Source organism: Loxodonta africana, chromosome 18 (genome assembly GCF_030014295.1).
Source record: "Loxodonta africana isolate mLoxAfr1 chromosome 18, mLoxAfr1.hap2, whole genome shotgun sequence".
Taxonomy (NCBI): Eukaryota; Metazoa; Chordata; class Mammalia; order Proboscidea; family Elephantidae; genus Loxodonta; species Loxodonta africana.
The window spans coordinates 16,975,395-16,987,996 of NC_087359.1; the positions used below are offsets into that span (position 1 = coordinate 16,975,395).

The 12,602-nt window shown below is 41.8% G+C and overlaps 1 protein-coding gene across 2 annotated transcripts in view; it reads right to left on the reverse strand.

Moving 5' to 3' along the window:
- The window catches only part of TEN1 (TEN1 subunit of CST complex), a 23,929-nt gene extending 11,454 nt beyond the window's left edge, over positions 1 to 12,475 (reverse strand). Inside the window, exons 1-3 of one of the 2 annotated variants that reach the window (XM_010596943.3) lie at positions 12,285 to 12,474; positions 8,302 to 8,397; positions 1,462 to 1,559 (exon numbers count right to left, since the gene is read on the reverse strand). In XM_010596943.3, coding sequence (XP_010595245.1) covers positions 1,462 to 1,553 — 92 coding nt within the window. In that variant the 5' untranslated portion in view covers positions 1,554 to 1,559; positions 8,302 to 8,397; positions 12,285 to 12,474. Of the gene's footprint in view, positions 1 to 1,461; positions 1,560 to 8,301; positions 8,398 to 12,284 lie in introns of both variants that reach the window. The other variant, XM_003417381.4, reaches the window with a different exon arrangement.
- Positions 12,476 to 12,602: the final 127 nt, after the last annotated feature.

The following is a 12,602-nucleotide window of genomic DNA, read 5'->3' on the forward strand; positions in this document are numbered from 1 at the left end:
TTTTCTTCTAGCCATTTTATAGATTTAGCTTATACATACATCTGTGATCCTGTTCAAAATTTTTTGGTGAGGTGTGAGGTAGGGATCAAGGTTTTTGCCCCCTACACCATAAGTATATACAATAGTTTCAGCACCATTTGTTGAAATGACTATTCTTTTCCCACTGAATTACACTGATATTTTTGTCAAAAATCAATAGAAGAAAGGTAAATAAATAATGGTATATCTGCACAAATAAAGCGCACCTATTAAAAGTGATGATATAAAAAAAAAAATTTAGCATGGAACTAGGTCTACGATATACAGTTAAATAAATAAATAAATGGTACAAAATGGTAAGACAATTGTTGTTGTTGTGTGCCACTGAGCTGATTCCAACTCATAGCAACCCTATGGGACAGTTGAACTGTCCCATAGGGTTTCCAAGGCTGTAATTGTTACAGAAGCAGATTGCCACACGTTTCTCCCAAAGAGTGGCTAGTGGATTCAAACCAACAACCTCTCAATTAGCAGCTGAGTGCTTAACCACTGTGCCATCAGGGCTCCTTAATAAGACAATATGATCAAAAAATTTAACATAGGTTAGAATACCTCTATGTTATGTACTTATATGTAGTAGCCAGTCCCCAAGACGGCCCCCAGTGATTCTCTTCCCCTGGTATTCACATCCTTGTATAATGCCTACCACATTGAATAGGGTGAACCTGTGTAATCAACAGGATATTGCAGAAATGACAGAGGACAGTTTCAAGACTAGGTCATAAAAGACATAGTGGCTTTCACTTTGTTCTTTCTCTTGGATCACTTGCTCTGGGGAAAGCTACAATATTATGAGGCCCTGTGGTGCAATCCACATCGTGAAGAACTGAGGCCTCTTGGTAATAACTGGCATAAACCTGCCAAACACATGATTGAGTCACTTTATAAACAGACCCTCCAGTCTCAGTCAAACCTTTAGAAGCTGGCAGCCCCAGATGACATCTTGACTGCAACCTCATGAGTGAACCTGAGCCAGAACCACCCTGCCAAACAACCTCCAAATTCCTGACCCACAGCAAAGATGAGGTAATAAACATTCATTGTCATTTTAAGCCACTAAGTTTGGGGGTAATTTGTTATACCGCAATAAACAACAAACATAGTATATATGTCTATGCATATATTGTATGTATACACAACCACCCACATGTGCATATATACATACATATACACATGAAAAAGTCTGTAAAGATAATCACCAAAAGGTTAGCAGTGATTGGATAGTGGGATTAGAGGTGATTTTTGCTTTCTTTCTTTGCACCTTTATGGATGGTCCACATTTTTTACAATGAATACATAGTAATTGTTCAGCCTTTTTTAAATAATTAGACAAAATTATAATAAAACTATTTTAACTGTTTTTTGGGGTGGAGAAAGCCACTTAAACGTCCCCTCACCATGTGGGAAAACCACGATTCTCACCTGCCAAATGTTCTCAGTGAGCCCCCATCAGGAACTTGGCCACCACTGACCTCCCAGGGGAAGTAATAGATCCCAGGTTCAGGCAGCATCATTGGCTCCTGTAATCAAAGAGTTGAGATGGATTTTTAAAGACTCCTGATAACCTGTGAAGACCATATGACCTTGGAGATTAGCAGATCACTGAGACCAGCAGCATCTAAAAGCCTAGTTCTAGCGGGTGGCTTTTTACAGTAAAATAATATTTTAATTGGAACACAGCCATACTCATTTGTTTATGTATTGTCTATGGCTGTTTTTGCACTATGGTGGCAAAGTTGAGTACTTGAGACAGAAACCATATGGCCTGCAAGCTTAAAACTATTTACTATGTGCCCTTTACAGACCCCTGCTCTAGAGGGCTGGGGACGGAATGGGCTCCACGGGGACTGGAGTGGGAACAACACTTCTCAATGTAGATTTTACATCTTGTTTTGGGCTCAGAAGCCTTAGGGAAGGTTCACTCTTTGAGGTGAGGAAGAACATTCCAACCAAGACGCCTCATCCTTTGGCTGACCGTCCTCTGCGCAGGAAGAGGCACCTCAAGGCCTAACAGGAGGAGACGCAATGCGAACAGAAAGGCACTGGTAGGGCCACTGTCTACTGACCCACATGATCAAAGGCAGAAAAACAAACAAATGTTTTTGAAACGGAGCCTGTTCGCTGGGATGAATGACCCCTCAAAGAAGAAAAAAAGGACACGTGGCTGTTTTCTAACCAAAACCAAACCAGTTGTCAGCAACTCGATTCCAACTTGTGGCAACCATGGATCACCAGGCCTTTCTTCTGAGAAGGTTCTGGGTAGGTTCCGACCAACCTGTTGGTTAGTGGTCAAATACTTAACTGGTTGTACCACCCAAGGGCTCCTCTAACAATTAACAACCATACACTGAACAGCCCCTTGCCACAAAGCAGAGTACACTGAAGCTGCCCAGAAGGGTGGTTCCTACCACTCTCTTAGGGACACCTGGCTTTTTTGTGTCTGTATGTGTGCTTTAGGTGAAAGTTTACAGAGCAGACTAGTTTCTCATTAGACAATGAATACACATGTTGTTTTGTGACACTGGTTGCCAACCCCGTGACCTGTGAACACTCACCCCTAGGTTACCCATTTCCATTCGTGCAGCTTCCTGTCTGCTCCTGCTTTCTCGTCTCGCCCCTGGGCTGGTGTGCCCAGTTCCTAGTCTCGTATACATGGTTGTTATTGTTTGGTTTATAGACCTGTCTAATCTTTGGCTGAAAGGTGAACCTCAAGAGTGACTTCAGTACTGAGATAAAAGGGTATCTGGGGGCACCTGCCATTTTTAATGAAATAAAACATAACTAACATACCAGAGAAAGGACCTACATAAAGAATCTCTGTAGAAGTCCCTCCCTTTTTTGTAATACCCCCAAATACTGTCTCACCACATCAGTTTTCCTATACTAGATCTTCTTTAAAATACTAGAGAACTGGGGTTTGGGGAAAATTGTTCAATGAAGAAAGAAACCTGGAAGTGATAACCTTCAACCACTCCTGGAAAGGATAAACAAGTGGAGATATGAAGAAAGATAAATGGTGATTAGATAACCCTAAGTAAGATCCTCCTAGGAAGAGATGACACAGCTTCAGTCCCCAAGTTTACTATAACCTAGAATCTCAAACAATTGGTTGCCGTGTCCTCTAGCAAAGAAGTCATTGAGCAGTGCTGCAGGTCCATGTATGGTGGCCATTCCAAGAAGGAGTGCGAGAACAGGCCTGGCTTGTGCAGCTCAGGACTGGCTGGCTGAGGCTAAGCTGCCGCCCTTCTCTCAAAGCTATCCTGTACTGCTGTGACCAGGGAGAGGAGCTGTTTCTGGCACCAGAATTGAGACAGCCCCCTAGTCATTTCTGGCATGACAGAGAAGAAATAAACAAAGAAATTAAATCAATGCAGTGGTTCCTGTTTCGGATCATGGGGGCAATCCCATTCAGTTGAACAAAAAGCTAAAGCTTTAGAATCTTTTTTTAAAAGTAATTTTGCTTCCCTCAAGTGCCATCTATATTAGAAGTTAAGCTATAAGTAATTACCATGCTCTTATTTTTATTTTTTAAATTATCATACAATAAACTCCTTGCTGTTGAGTTCATTCTGACTTACAGCAACCCTTTATGGAAGCAGACTACCACATCTTTCTCCTGCGAAGTGGCTGGTGGGTTCAAATTGCCGACCTTTCAGTTAGCAGCCTAATGCTTAACCACTGCACCACATGAAAAAAACCCAAACCCATTGCCATGGAGCCGATTCTAACTCACAGTGACCCTACAGGACAGAGTTGAACTGCCCCACAGGGTTTCCAAGGAGCAGCTGGTTGATCTGAACTGCCAACCTTTTGGTTAGCAGTCAAGCTCTTAACCACAGCACCACCAGGGCTCCTTTATCACATAATAGAATTAACTTTTTTGGGTTGTGTACATTTTTATGAATTCTAACCTTATTAATTCCTTGTTAGCCTATATTGCTAAAGGCTAACAATGAATCTTTAACATTAAAACAAGTTATACCATATGTTTTCAGCTACGACCTCAAAAGGTCCCATCATACGGGAATTACCACAAATTTTAAATATAATCTCAAATAAATAAATGCCAAAGAAACCAAATAAAAGGATCATTTTTAATCCTTTAAAAAGTTTTGCAATCAACAGAGTGAAAATGAATTCAGGGAAGAATCATCAATGAATGTTAGAAATACTGGGTAAAAACTTGATGAGGAATAGGATATTTACATGGTCTCAACATACATGCCCACAGATTACTTATTAATTATAAAGGGAAAAACGGTGCATTTCCCAGTGGAGAAACCTACTGAACATGACCTTCCGGTATCTCCACTGAGAAGGACACATCACTTCTGTGGTATTCCTGCCAAAAATGCATCATCTCCCCAGATAAGTAAAGGACTATTGAAGAAGAAGAATAAAGTAGGAGGACTCACACTACCTGACTTCAGAACTATATACAGCTATAGTAGTCAGAACAGCCTGGCACTGGTACAATGACAGACACGTTGACCGATGGAATAGAATTGAGAACCCATATGTAAATCCATCCACCTATGGTCACCTGATCTTTGAAAAAGACCCAAAGTCCATCAAATGGGGAAAAGACAGTCTTTTTAACAAATGGTGCTGGCAAAACTGGATGTCTGCCTGCAAAAAAATGAAACAGGACCCCTACCTCACAGCATACACAAAAACTAATTCAAAATGGATGAAAGACCTAAATATAAAACCAAAAACTATAAAGATCACAGAAGAAAAAATAAGGTCAATGCTAGAGGACCTAATACATGGCATTAACAGGATATAAACCATAACTAAGGATACACAAACACCAGAATATAAGCTAGATAACTGAGATCTTCTAAAAATTAGACACGGTCATCAAAAGACTTTATCAAAAGAGTACTTTATCAAAAGACTAAAAAGAGAAACTACAGACTGGGGAAAAATTTTTGGCTATGACAAATCTGACAAAGGTCCAATCTTTAAAATCTCCAGGGAAATACCACACAGCTACAACAAAAAGACAGATAATCCAATTAAAAAATGGGCAAATGATATGAACAGACACTTCACTGAAGAAAACACTGAAGTGGCTGACAGATACATGAGGAAATGCTCAAGATCACTAGCGATTAGAGAAATGCAAATCAAAACCACAATGTCACCCTGTCATTACTGGCACAAATCAAAACATCAGAAAATAAATGTTGGAGAGGCTGCAGGGAGACTGGAACTCTTAAACACTGCTGGTGGGAATCTAATTTGGTTCAGCCATTTTGGAAAACGATACGCTGCTTCCTTAAAAAGCTAAAAATAGAAATACCATATAATCCAGCAATTCCACTCCTAGGAATGTACAAAGAGCCATCACACAAATAAACATATGCATACCCTTGTTCGTTACAACATTGTTCACAATAGCAAAAAGATGAAAACAGCCTAGGTGACCATCAACAGATGAATGGATAAACAAACTATGGTACAAACATACAATGGAATACTATGCAACAATAAAGAATGATGACAAATCTGTGAAGCACCTCACAACATGGATGAATCTGGAGGGTAGTATGCTTAGTAAAATAAGTCAATCACAAAAGGACAAATATTATATGAGACCACTACTATAAAAACTCATGAAAAGGTTTACACACAAAAACAAACAGTCTTTGATGGTTACGAAGGAGGGGAGGGTTGGGATAGAAAAACACTAAATAGACAACAGATAAGTGGTAACTCTGGTAAAGGGTAAAACAGTACACAATATTGGGGAAGCCAGCACAATTTGTCCAAGGCAAAGTCATGGAAGGTCCATAGACACATCCAAATTACCGGAGGGACCAATTTTCTGGGCTGAGGGCTGTGGGGACCATGGTTTCAGGGAACATCTAGCTCGATTGGTATAACATATTTTATAAAGAATATGTTCTACATTCTACTTTGGTGAGTAGCGTCTGGGGTCTTAAAAGCTTGTAACCAGCCATCTTAGATACTCGACTGGCTTTACCCCATCTGGAGCAAGGGAGAATGAAGGAAACCAAATACAAAAGGGGAAGATTAGCCCAAAGGACTAATGGACCACAACTACCACAGCCTCCACCAGACTGAGTCCAGCACAACTAGATGGTGCCTGGCTACCACCACAGACTGCTCTGACAGGGATCACAATAGAGGGTCCTGGACAGAGCTGGATAAAAATGTAAAACAAAATTCTAACTCACACACATAAAAAACAGACCAGACTTGCTGGTTTGATAGGGACTGGAAAAACCCAGAGAATATGGCCCCTGGACACTCTTACAGCTCAGTAATGAAGTCACTTCTGAGGTTCACCCTTCAGCCAAAGATTAGACAGGCCCATAAAACAAAAGTAGACCAAATGGGCACACCAGCCCAGGGATAAGGATGAGAAGGCAGAAGGGGACAGGAAAGCTGGTAATGGGGAACCCAAGGTCGAGAGGGAGAGAATGTTGACATGTCATGGGGTTGGCAACTGTCATGGATTGAATCGTGTCCCCCAAAAACATGTGTATCAATTTGGCTAGGCCGTGATTCCCAGTATTGTGTGATTCCCAGTATTGTGTGATTATCCACCATTTTGTCATCTGATGTGATTTTCCTATGTGTTGTAAATCCTATCACTATGATGTTAATGAGATGGATTAGTGGCAGTTATGTTGATGAGACCTACAAGATTAGATTGTATCTTAAGCTAATCTCTTCTGAGATATAAGAGAGAAAGGAGCAGAGAGACATGGGTACCTCATACCACCAAGAAAGCAGCTCCAGGAGCAGAGTGTGTCCTTTGGACATGAGGTTCCTGCTCGGAGAAGCTCCTAGACCAAGGGAAGATTGATGACAAGGACCTTCCTCCAGAACCAACAGAGAGAAAGCCTTCCCCTAGAGCTGGTGCTCTGAATTTGGACTTCTAGCCTCCTAAACTGTGAGAGAATAAATTTCTCTTCATTAAAGCCATCCACTTGTGGTATTTCTGTTACAGCAGCACTAGATAACCAAGACAGCAACCAATGTCACAAAACAGTATGTGTACTGTTTAATGAGAAAATAGTTAGCTTTGTAAACCTTCATCTAAAGAACAATAAAAATTTTTTTAACGCATAGTCTGCATATAATTATGAAGAAACAACTGATCAATCCAAATTAAGGGACATGCTAAAAAGCTGATGCACTTTAAAAGAGTCAAAATCATGGAAAACAATCTGTTAAGACAAAGAAGAGACTAAAGCAAAACTAAATGTAACTCATGATCCCATACTGGATACTAGATTGAGGGAAAAGATTGTGATAAAGAAATTAATGCACAATTGGCAAATGATGAAAAGATCTGTAGATTAGCCGATAGTATTGTCACAGTGTTAAATTTCTTTAATTTGATAATTGAACTGTATATAAGAGAATGTCCTTGTTTTTAGGAAATACACTTAAGCATTTAAGGGAAAGGGGCATGACTTCTGCAATGTGCTCTCAAATGGTTCAGGAAAAAAAGCCAATATACAGGGTTGACTGGCATGAGACAAAGTAAATGCAGCAAAAGGTTAACAATTGGGGGATCTGGGTGAAAGGTGTACAGATTTCTCGTTCTAGTCTGCCAATTCTTGTGTAAAATTGAAATTATTTCAAAACAAGAAGAAAAAACTCCCTAAGTCCAGGTCTTTGTCTGAGCCTATTCTACTTAATGCTGAGTATACCCATCGTTATTAGATTTGAGAGCAACTGATTTTCAAGAATGTTGGAACTAGAAAAGTCTTTGTCAATTAGCCATTCGTTAATTCAATAAAGATTTGTTGAGCATCTTCTTTGGGAAAGGCACTGGGCACTGTGCCAGGAGGGGGGAATTAACAAGACCCCATCTCTACTTATAACCCAACCCACTGCCATTGACTTGATTCCAACTCATAGTGACCCTATAGGACAGAGTAGAACTGCCCCATAAGGTTTTCAAGGAGCGGGTGGTGGATTTGAACTGCTGACCTTTTCGTCGGCAGCCGAAGGCTTAACCACTGTACCATCTCTACTTATGAAGGGTCCCAAACTGACACCTTAACATAACAAATGAGGACCCGGAGGCTTGAGTTGTCACAGTTAAAGGCAGAGCCAAAACTAGAGCCAAGTATTAAAAAATATGTTCCTGTAGAGCTCATACTCCATTTAGCTTTGGAATGTGTTGTTTTATTTCATATGATAAGAATGCTCATTTGAGATTTAGCAACAGTGGAGGGTGGAGGGGCGAAGTGCAGTGGGAGGTCCCAAACATACCTAGAGTCACCTCAGGAGCACGGGTGCTGTCTGTAAATGCCACTATTGGTGTTTCTGATGATGGTCTCTCCTTTTATCAGTTTTATTGCCAAACCACTAAAACAATATTGACACAAAGGAAATATTTACTGCAGGGAGAAATCACTTTAAAAAAAAAAAAAAAAAAGCAGGAGAAGCTATGCTACACCAAATGAAAAAACCAAACCCATTGCCGTCGGCTTGATTCTGACTCATAGTGACTCCATAGGACAAAGTAGCACTGTGCCAAAGGGTTTCCAAGGAGTGGCTGATAGATTTGAACTGCCAGTCTTTTGGTTAGCAGCCAAGCTCATAACCACTGTGCCACCAAGGCTTTCCTATGCTACACACATATTTTTAATGACATCATCCACTTTTAAATCATTGACTTTTATCAAAGGCATTGAGAAGTGGGAGTATGAAACCTACACCCTATTCCCAGCTCAGTCACTTAATAGCTATGAAATTACCTTACCTCTCTGGGACTCAGGTTCTTCTTTTACAAATTAAAGGTGCTAGTTCAAGACAGAGAATTTGACACATTGAATTGTCTACTTCTCTCTATCTCCAAGATCGCAACCCAAGCTTCATCATCTCTTCCCCTGAATTAGGGCAACAGCTTAGTAACTGGTCTCCTTATTTCCAGTCTCACCCCCTCTATATTCCTTTTTTTTTTTTGTAACAACCACAGTGATAGTTTAAAATGGAAAATATGTCATAGGAGGTATTTTTGGCAAAAATTCAAATCTATAATAAAGACTCTAGATCTATCCAATAAAAAAATAGCTTATGGAAAATACAGAAAGAGGAACATGTTAAGCATACCACCCAAAACCAAACCAAACCCAATGCCGTCGAGTCAATTCCAACTCATAGCGACCCTATAGGACAGAGTAGAACTGCCCCATAGAGTTTCCAAGGAGCGCCTAGTGGATTCTAACTGCTGACCTTCTGGTTAGCAGATGTAGCTCTTAACCACTACGCCACCAGGGTTTCCAAGGACACCACAGAGAAGGTAAAATCCAAATGTGCGAAATTCCACAGGAAAATGATCTAGTTTCTTCAACAAATAAATTGGAGAAAAAAATATATAGGGGAAATCTATACATTAAAAGAAGCTTAAAATTTGTATCAACTCCCTGAGGGACCAAGTTACTGGGCTTAGGGCTGGAGACCATGGTCTTGGGGGATATCTAGCTCAATTGGCATAACACAGTTTATAAAGAAAATGTTCTACATCCAACTGTGGTGAGTAGTGTCTGGGATCTTAGAAGACTGTGAGCGGCCATCTAAGGTACATTTACTGGTCCCATCCTGGCTGGAGCAAAGGAGAATGAAGAAAGCCAAAGACATAAGGGAAAGATTAGTCCAAAGGCTTAATGGACCACAACTACACAGCCTCCACCAGACTGAGCCCAGAATAACTAGATGGTGCCCAGCTACCACCACTGACTGCTCTGACAGGGATCATAATAGAGGGTCCAGGACAGAGCGGGAGAAAAATGTAGAACAAAATTCAAATTCACACACACACACACAAAAACCCTGGTTGGTCTGACAGACTAGAGAAACTCCAAGAGTATGGCCCCCAGACATTCTTTTAACGCAGTACAGAAGTCACTCCTGAGGTTCACCCCTCAGCCAAAGACTAGACAGGTGTTTAGGGCAAACAATAACACACGTGAGGAATGTGCTTCGTAGTTCGATCACATATATGAAACTAAATGGGCACACTAGCCCAAAAACAAAGACAAGAAGGCAGGAAGTGACAGGAAAACTAGACAAATGGAAACAGAATGCAGGGTGGAGAAGGGGAGAGAGCTGACACATTGCAGGGTTGGCGACCAATGTCACAAAACAATTTGTGTATTCATTGTTTAATGAGAAACTAATTTGCTCTGTAAGCTTTCACCTAAACCACAATTAAAAAAAAAAAAAAGATACATATCAATGGCAATGCGTGGACCTTGTTTGGGTCCTGATTTGAACAAATCAACGGTAGAACAACTTTTCAATGAAACAATTGGGGAAACTCAAATATGGACTGAATTCCATGATGATATTAAGAAATTTCTGCTAACATTTCCAGGCGTCATTATGGTATTTTGATTATGTTAAAGGTATTTTAAAGATGCATAATGAAAGTATTTATGGATGGTATGATATGGGTTTGCTTAAAGTTAATGCTGTGGGTGGGTGGGTGGATGTATAGCTGATAATTGCTGGTGTTGCGTGATGAGTACGTTGGGGCTCATTGCATTATTCGCTCTACCTTTTACACTGTTGAAATATTTCAAAACGAAGTGTTTAAAATTATAAATCAGATCACCTATTTCCCTGCTTATAATTTAATAAAAGCTTCTTTGCATTATACCTATTAAAACCCACTGTGTTTACCGTGGCCCACAACACCATGTAGGGTCTGCCCTTGCTTCCCGTCATTTTACTTTATCCTCACCTGAAGACCTGTACAGTTCCTTTCCCTCAGGCTTGGACAGTCTTCCCCTAGACCTTCACGTGGTTGGTTTGTTCACAATCAAGTCAAACACCTTTTCCTCAGCAAGGCCTTGCTTCTCTACCCCACCTAAAATGTCATTCTCCACCATGCCCTTACCTTTATTTATTTTCCCTTACCTTGATTTATTTTCTTTATAGCATTGTGATAAATAATACACAGTGTGATTCGTTTTCTTGTTTAATGTCTACGTCTCCCACTAGACTATCAGCTCTATGAGGGCAGGGATTCTGACTTATTCCCACTTTATCCTCTGTGCCTAACACACCGTCTGTCATTGCAGTGCTTAGTTAAGTTTTTATTGAATGGATGAATGGATTCATGAACAAGAGAGAAACAAAAGTGTCTACCCCTACACTCAGCCTAGACAGGAAGAATCAAAATCACATCAGACCCTATGTTAACGTGACTTCACTGTTGCTCTGCCCTCATTTGCATTTCTGTTCTTCCTGGACTGTCCTGCTCAAGCAAACGGGCAGCATCAGTAAGGGCCTTGTTGAGTATTGAAGCCTGAGACAAATACTGATCCTGTCTTACTAAAAAATTTGGTATTTTGCTCACCGTGGATTGTTTTTGCATTTTTTATTTTTAAAATGTTGCCTTGAAATACTATTTATCTTGATTCTTCTTTTTTTTTTTTTTTTGGCACTCCCTTAAATTTTGAGCCCGAGGTGGATGTCTCACTCACCTCACCCTATCCCGGCACTGGTTTTACTAAAAACCGATGCCAATCAAACGGAGGACTAAGCATTTAGTTTAAAAAACCGGGAATTTAGTACATTGACTAAAGTTACAAAGGCAAATGAGGGAGGGCTAAAGAAGGGATTAGAGTGCTGTATCTTTATTATCGTGGCATGAAGGGAAAAGATAAAACTAACAAATCGAAAGAGAGCATATAAGCATATTGTTTATCAATTACTGAGCAACTGGTTAAAAACGGCTGCCTCTGAGGATGAGGCACTGTAGGTTTTCATTGCAAACCCTCCTGTACTGAGTTTTTTAAAATACTGGATCTTATTACTTTGATGATAACGATGATAATCGTGAAAGCAAACGAAAACGTCTGGATTCCAAGACCTTTAAACACACTTCCCGCTCAGTCACATTCTAAGTCCACGCCCATCCCAAAAACAGGGGGGAGCGCCACAATCCCACACCCAGGTCCCCACAGCCAATGCCCCTAGGAGGAGGAGTGCCAGTATCTTAACAGTTCACTGGAGCCTGTCTCCATTGAGCCTCTGTCCCCGTCCCTTTTTTTCCAGTCTAGTAGGGTTTGGGGGAATTCCACGACCGCCCCATGCAATTCCGCAAAGCCCGAAGGCTCACCACCCCCAGGTCCTTCAATGTCCTTTCCCGTCTCATTTCCGGGGGAGGGGCGGGGCGAGAGAGTCCCAGAGCGCAGGCGCAGCCCTCCCACCCTCGCCCCGCCCCTCCCCGGCATCCCGCCAACCTGGTCCTGGCGTCGCCGGCCGACCGGCCTCCCGACCTGGTTTTCCGCCCCGCGCGGTCACGTGACCCACAGCGCCCGGCTTCCCTGTGCCCCCCACCCCTTGCCCGGCAATTTCTTGACCCCGCTCCTGGGTCCTCCCCGCAGGCGGCCGCTCGGAGGCCTCCGTTGGCCAAGAGCAGAGGATTGGCCGGCCGCGGGCCACGGCGCCGACGTCGGACCGCGTCCGCCTCGGCCGGTCACGCGCCGAGGCCCCGGTGAAGGAGAAGGGGCGGGCCGGGCCGGCCGGGGGCGGGGACTCCGCTGGGCCGGGCTGCTCTA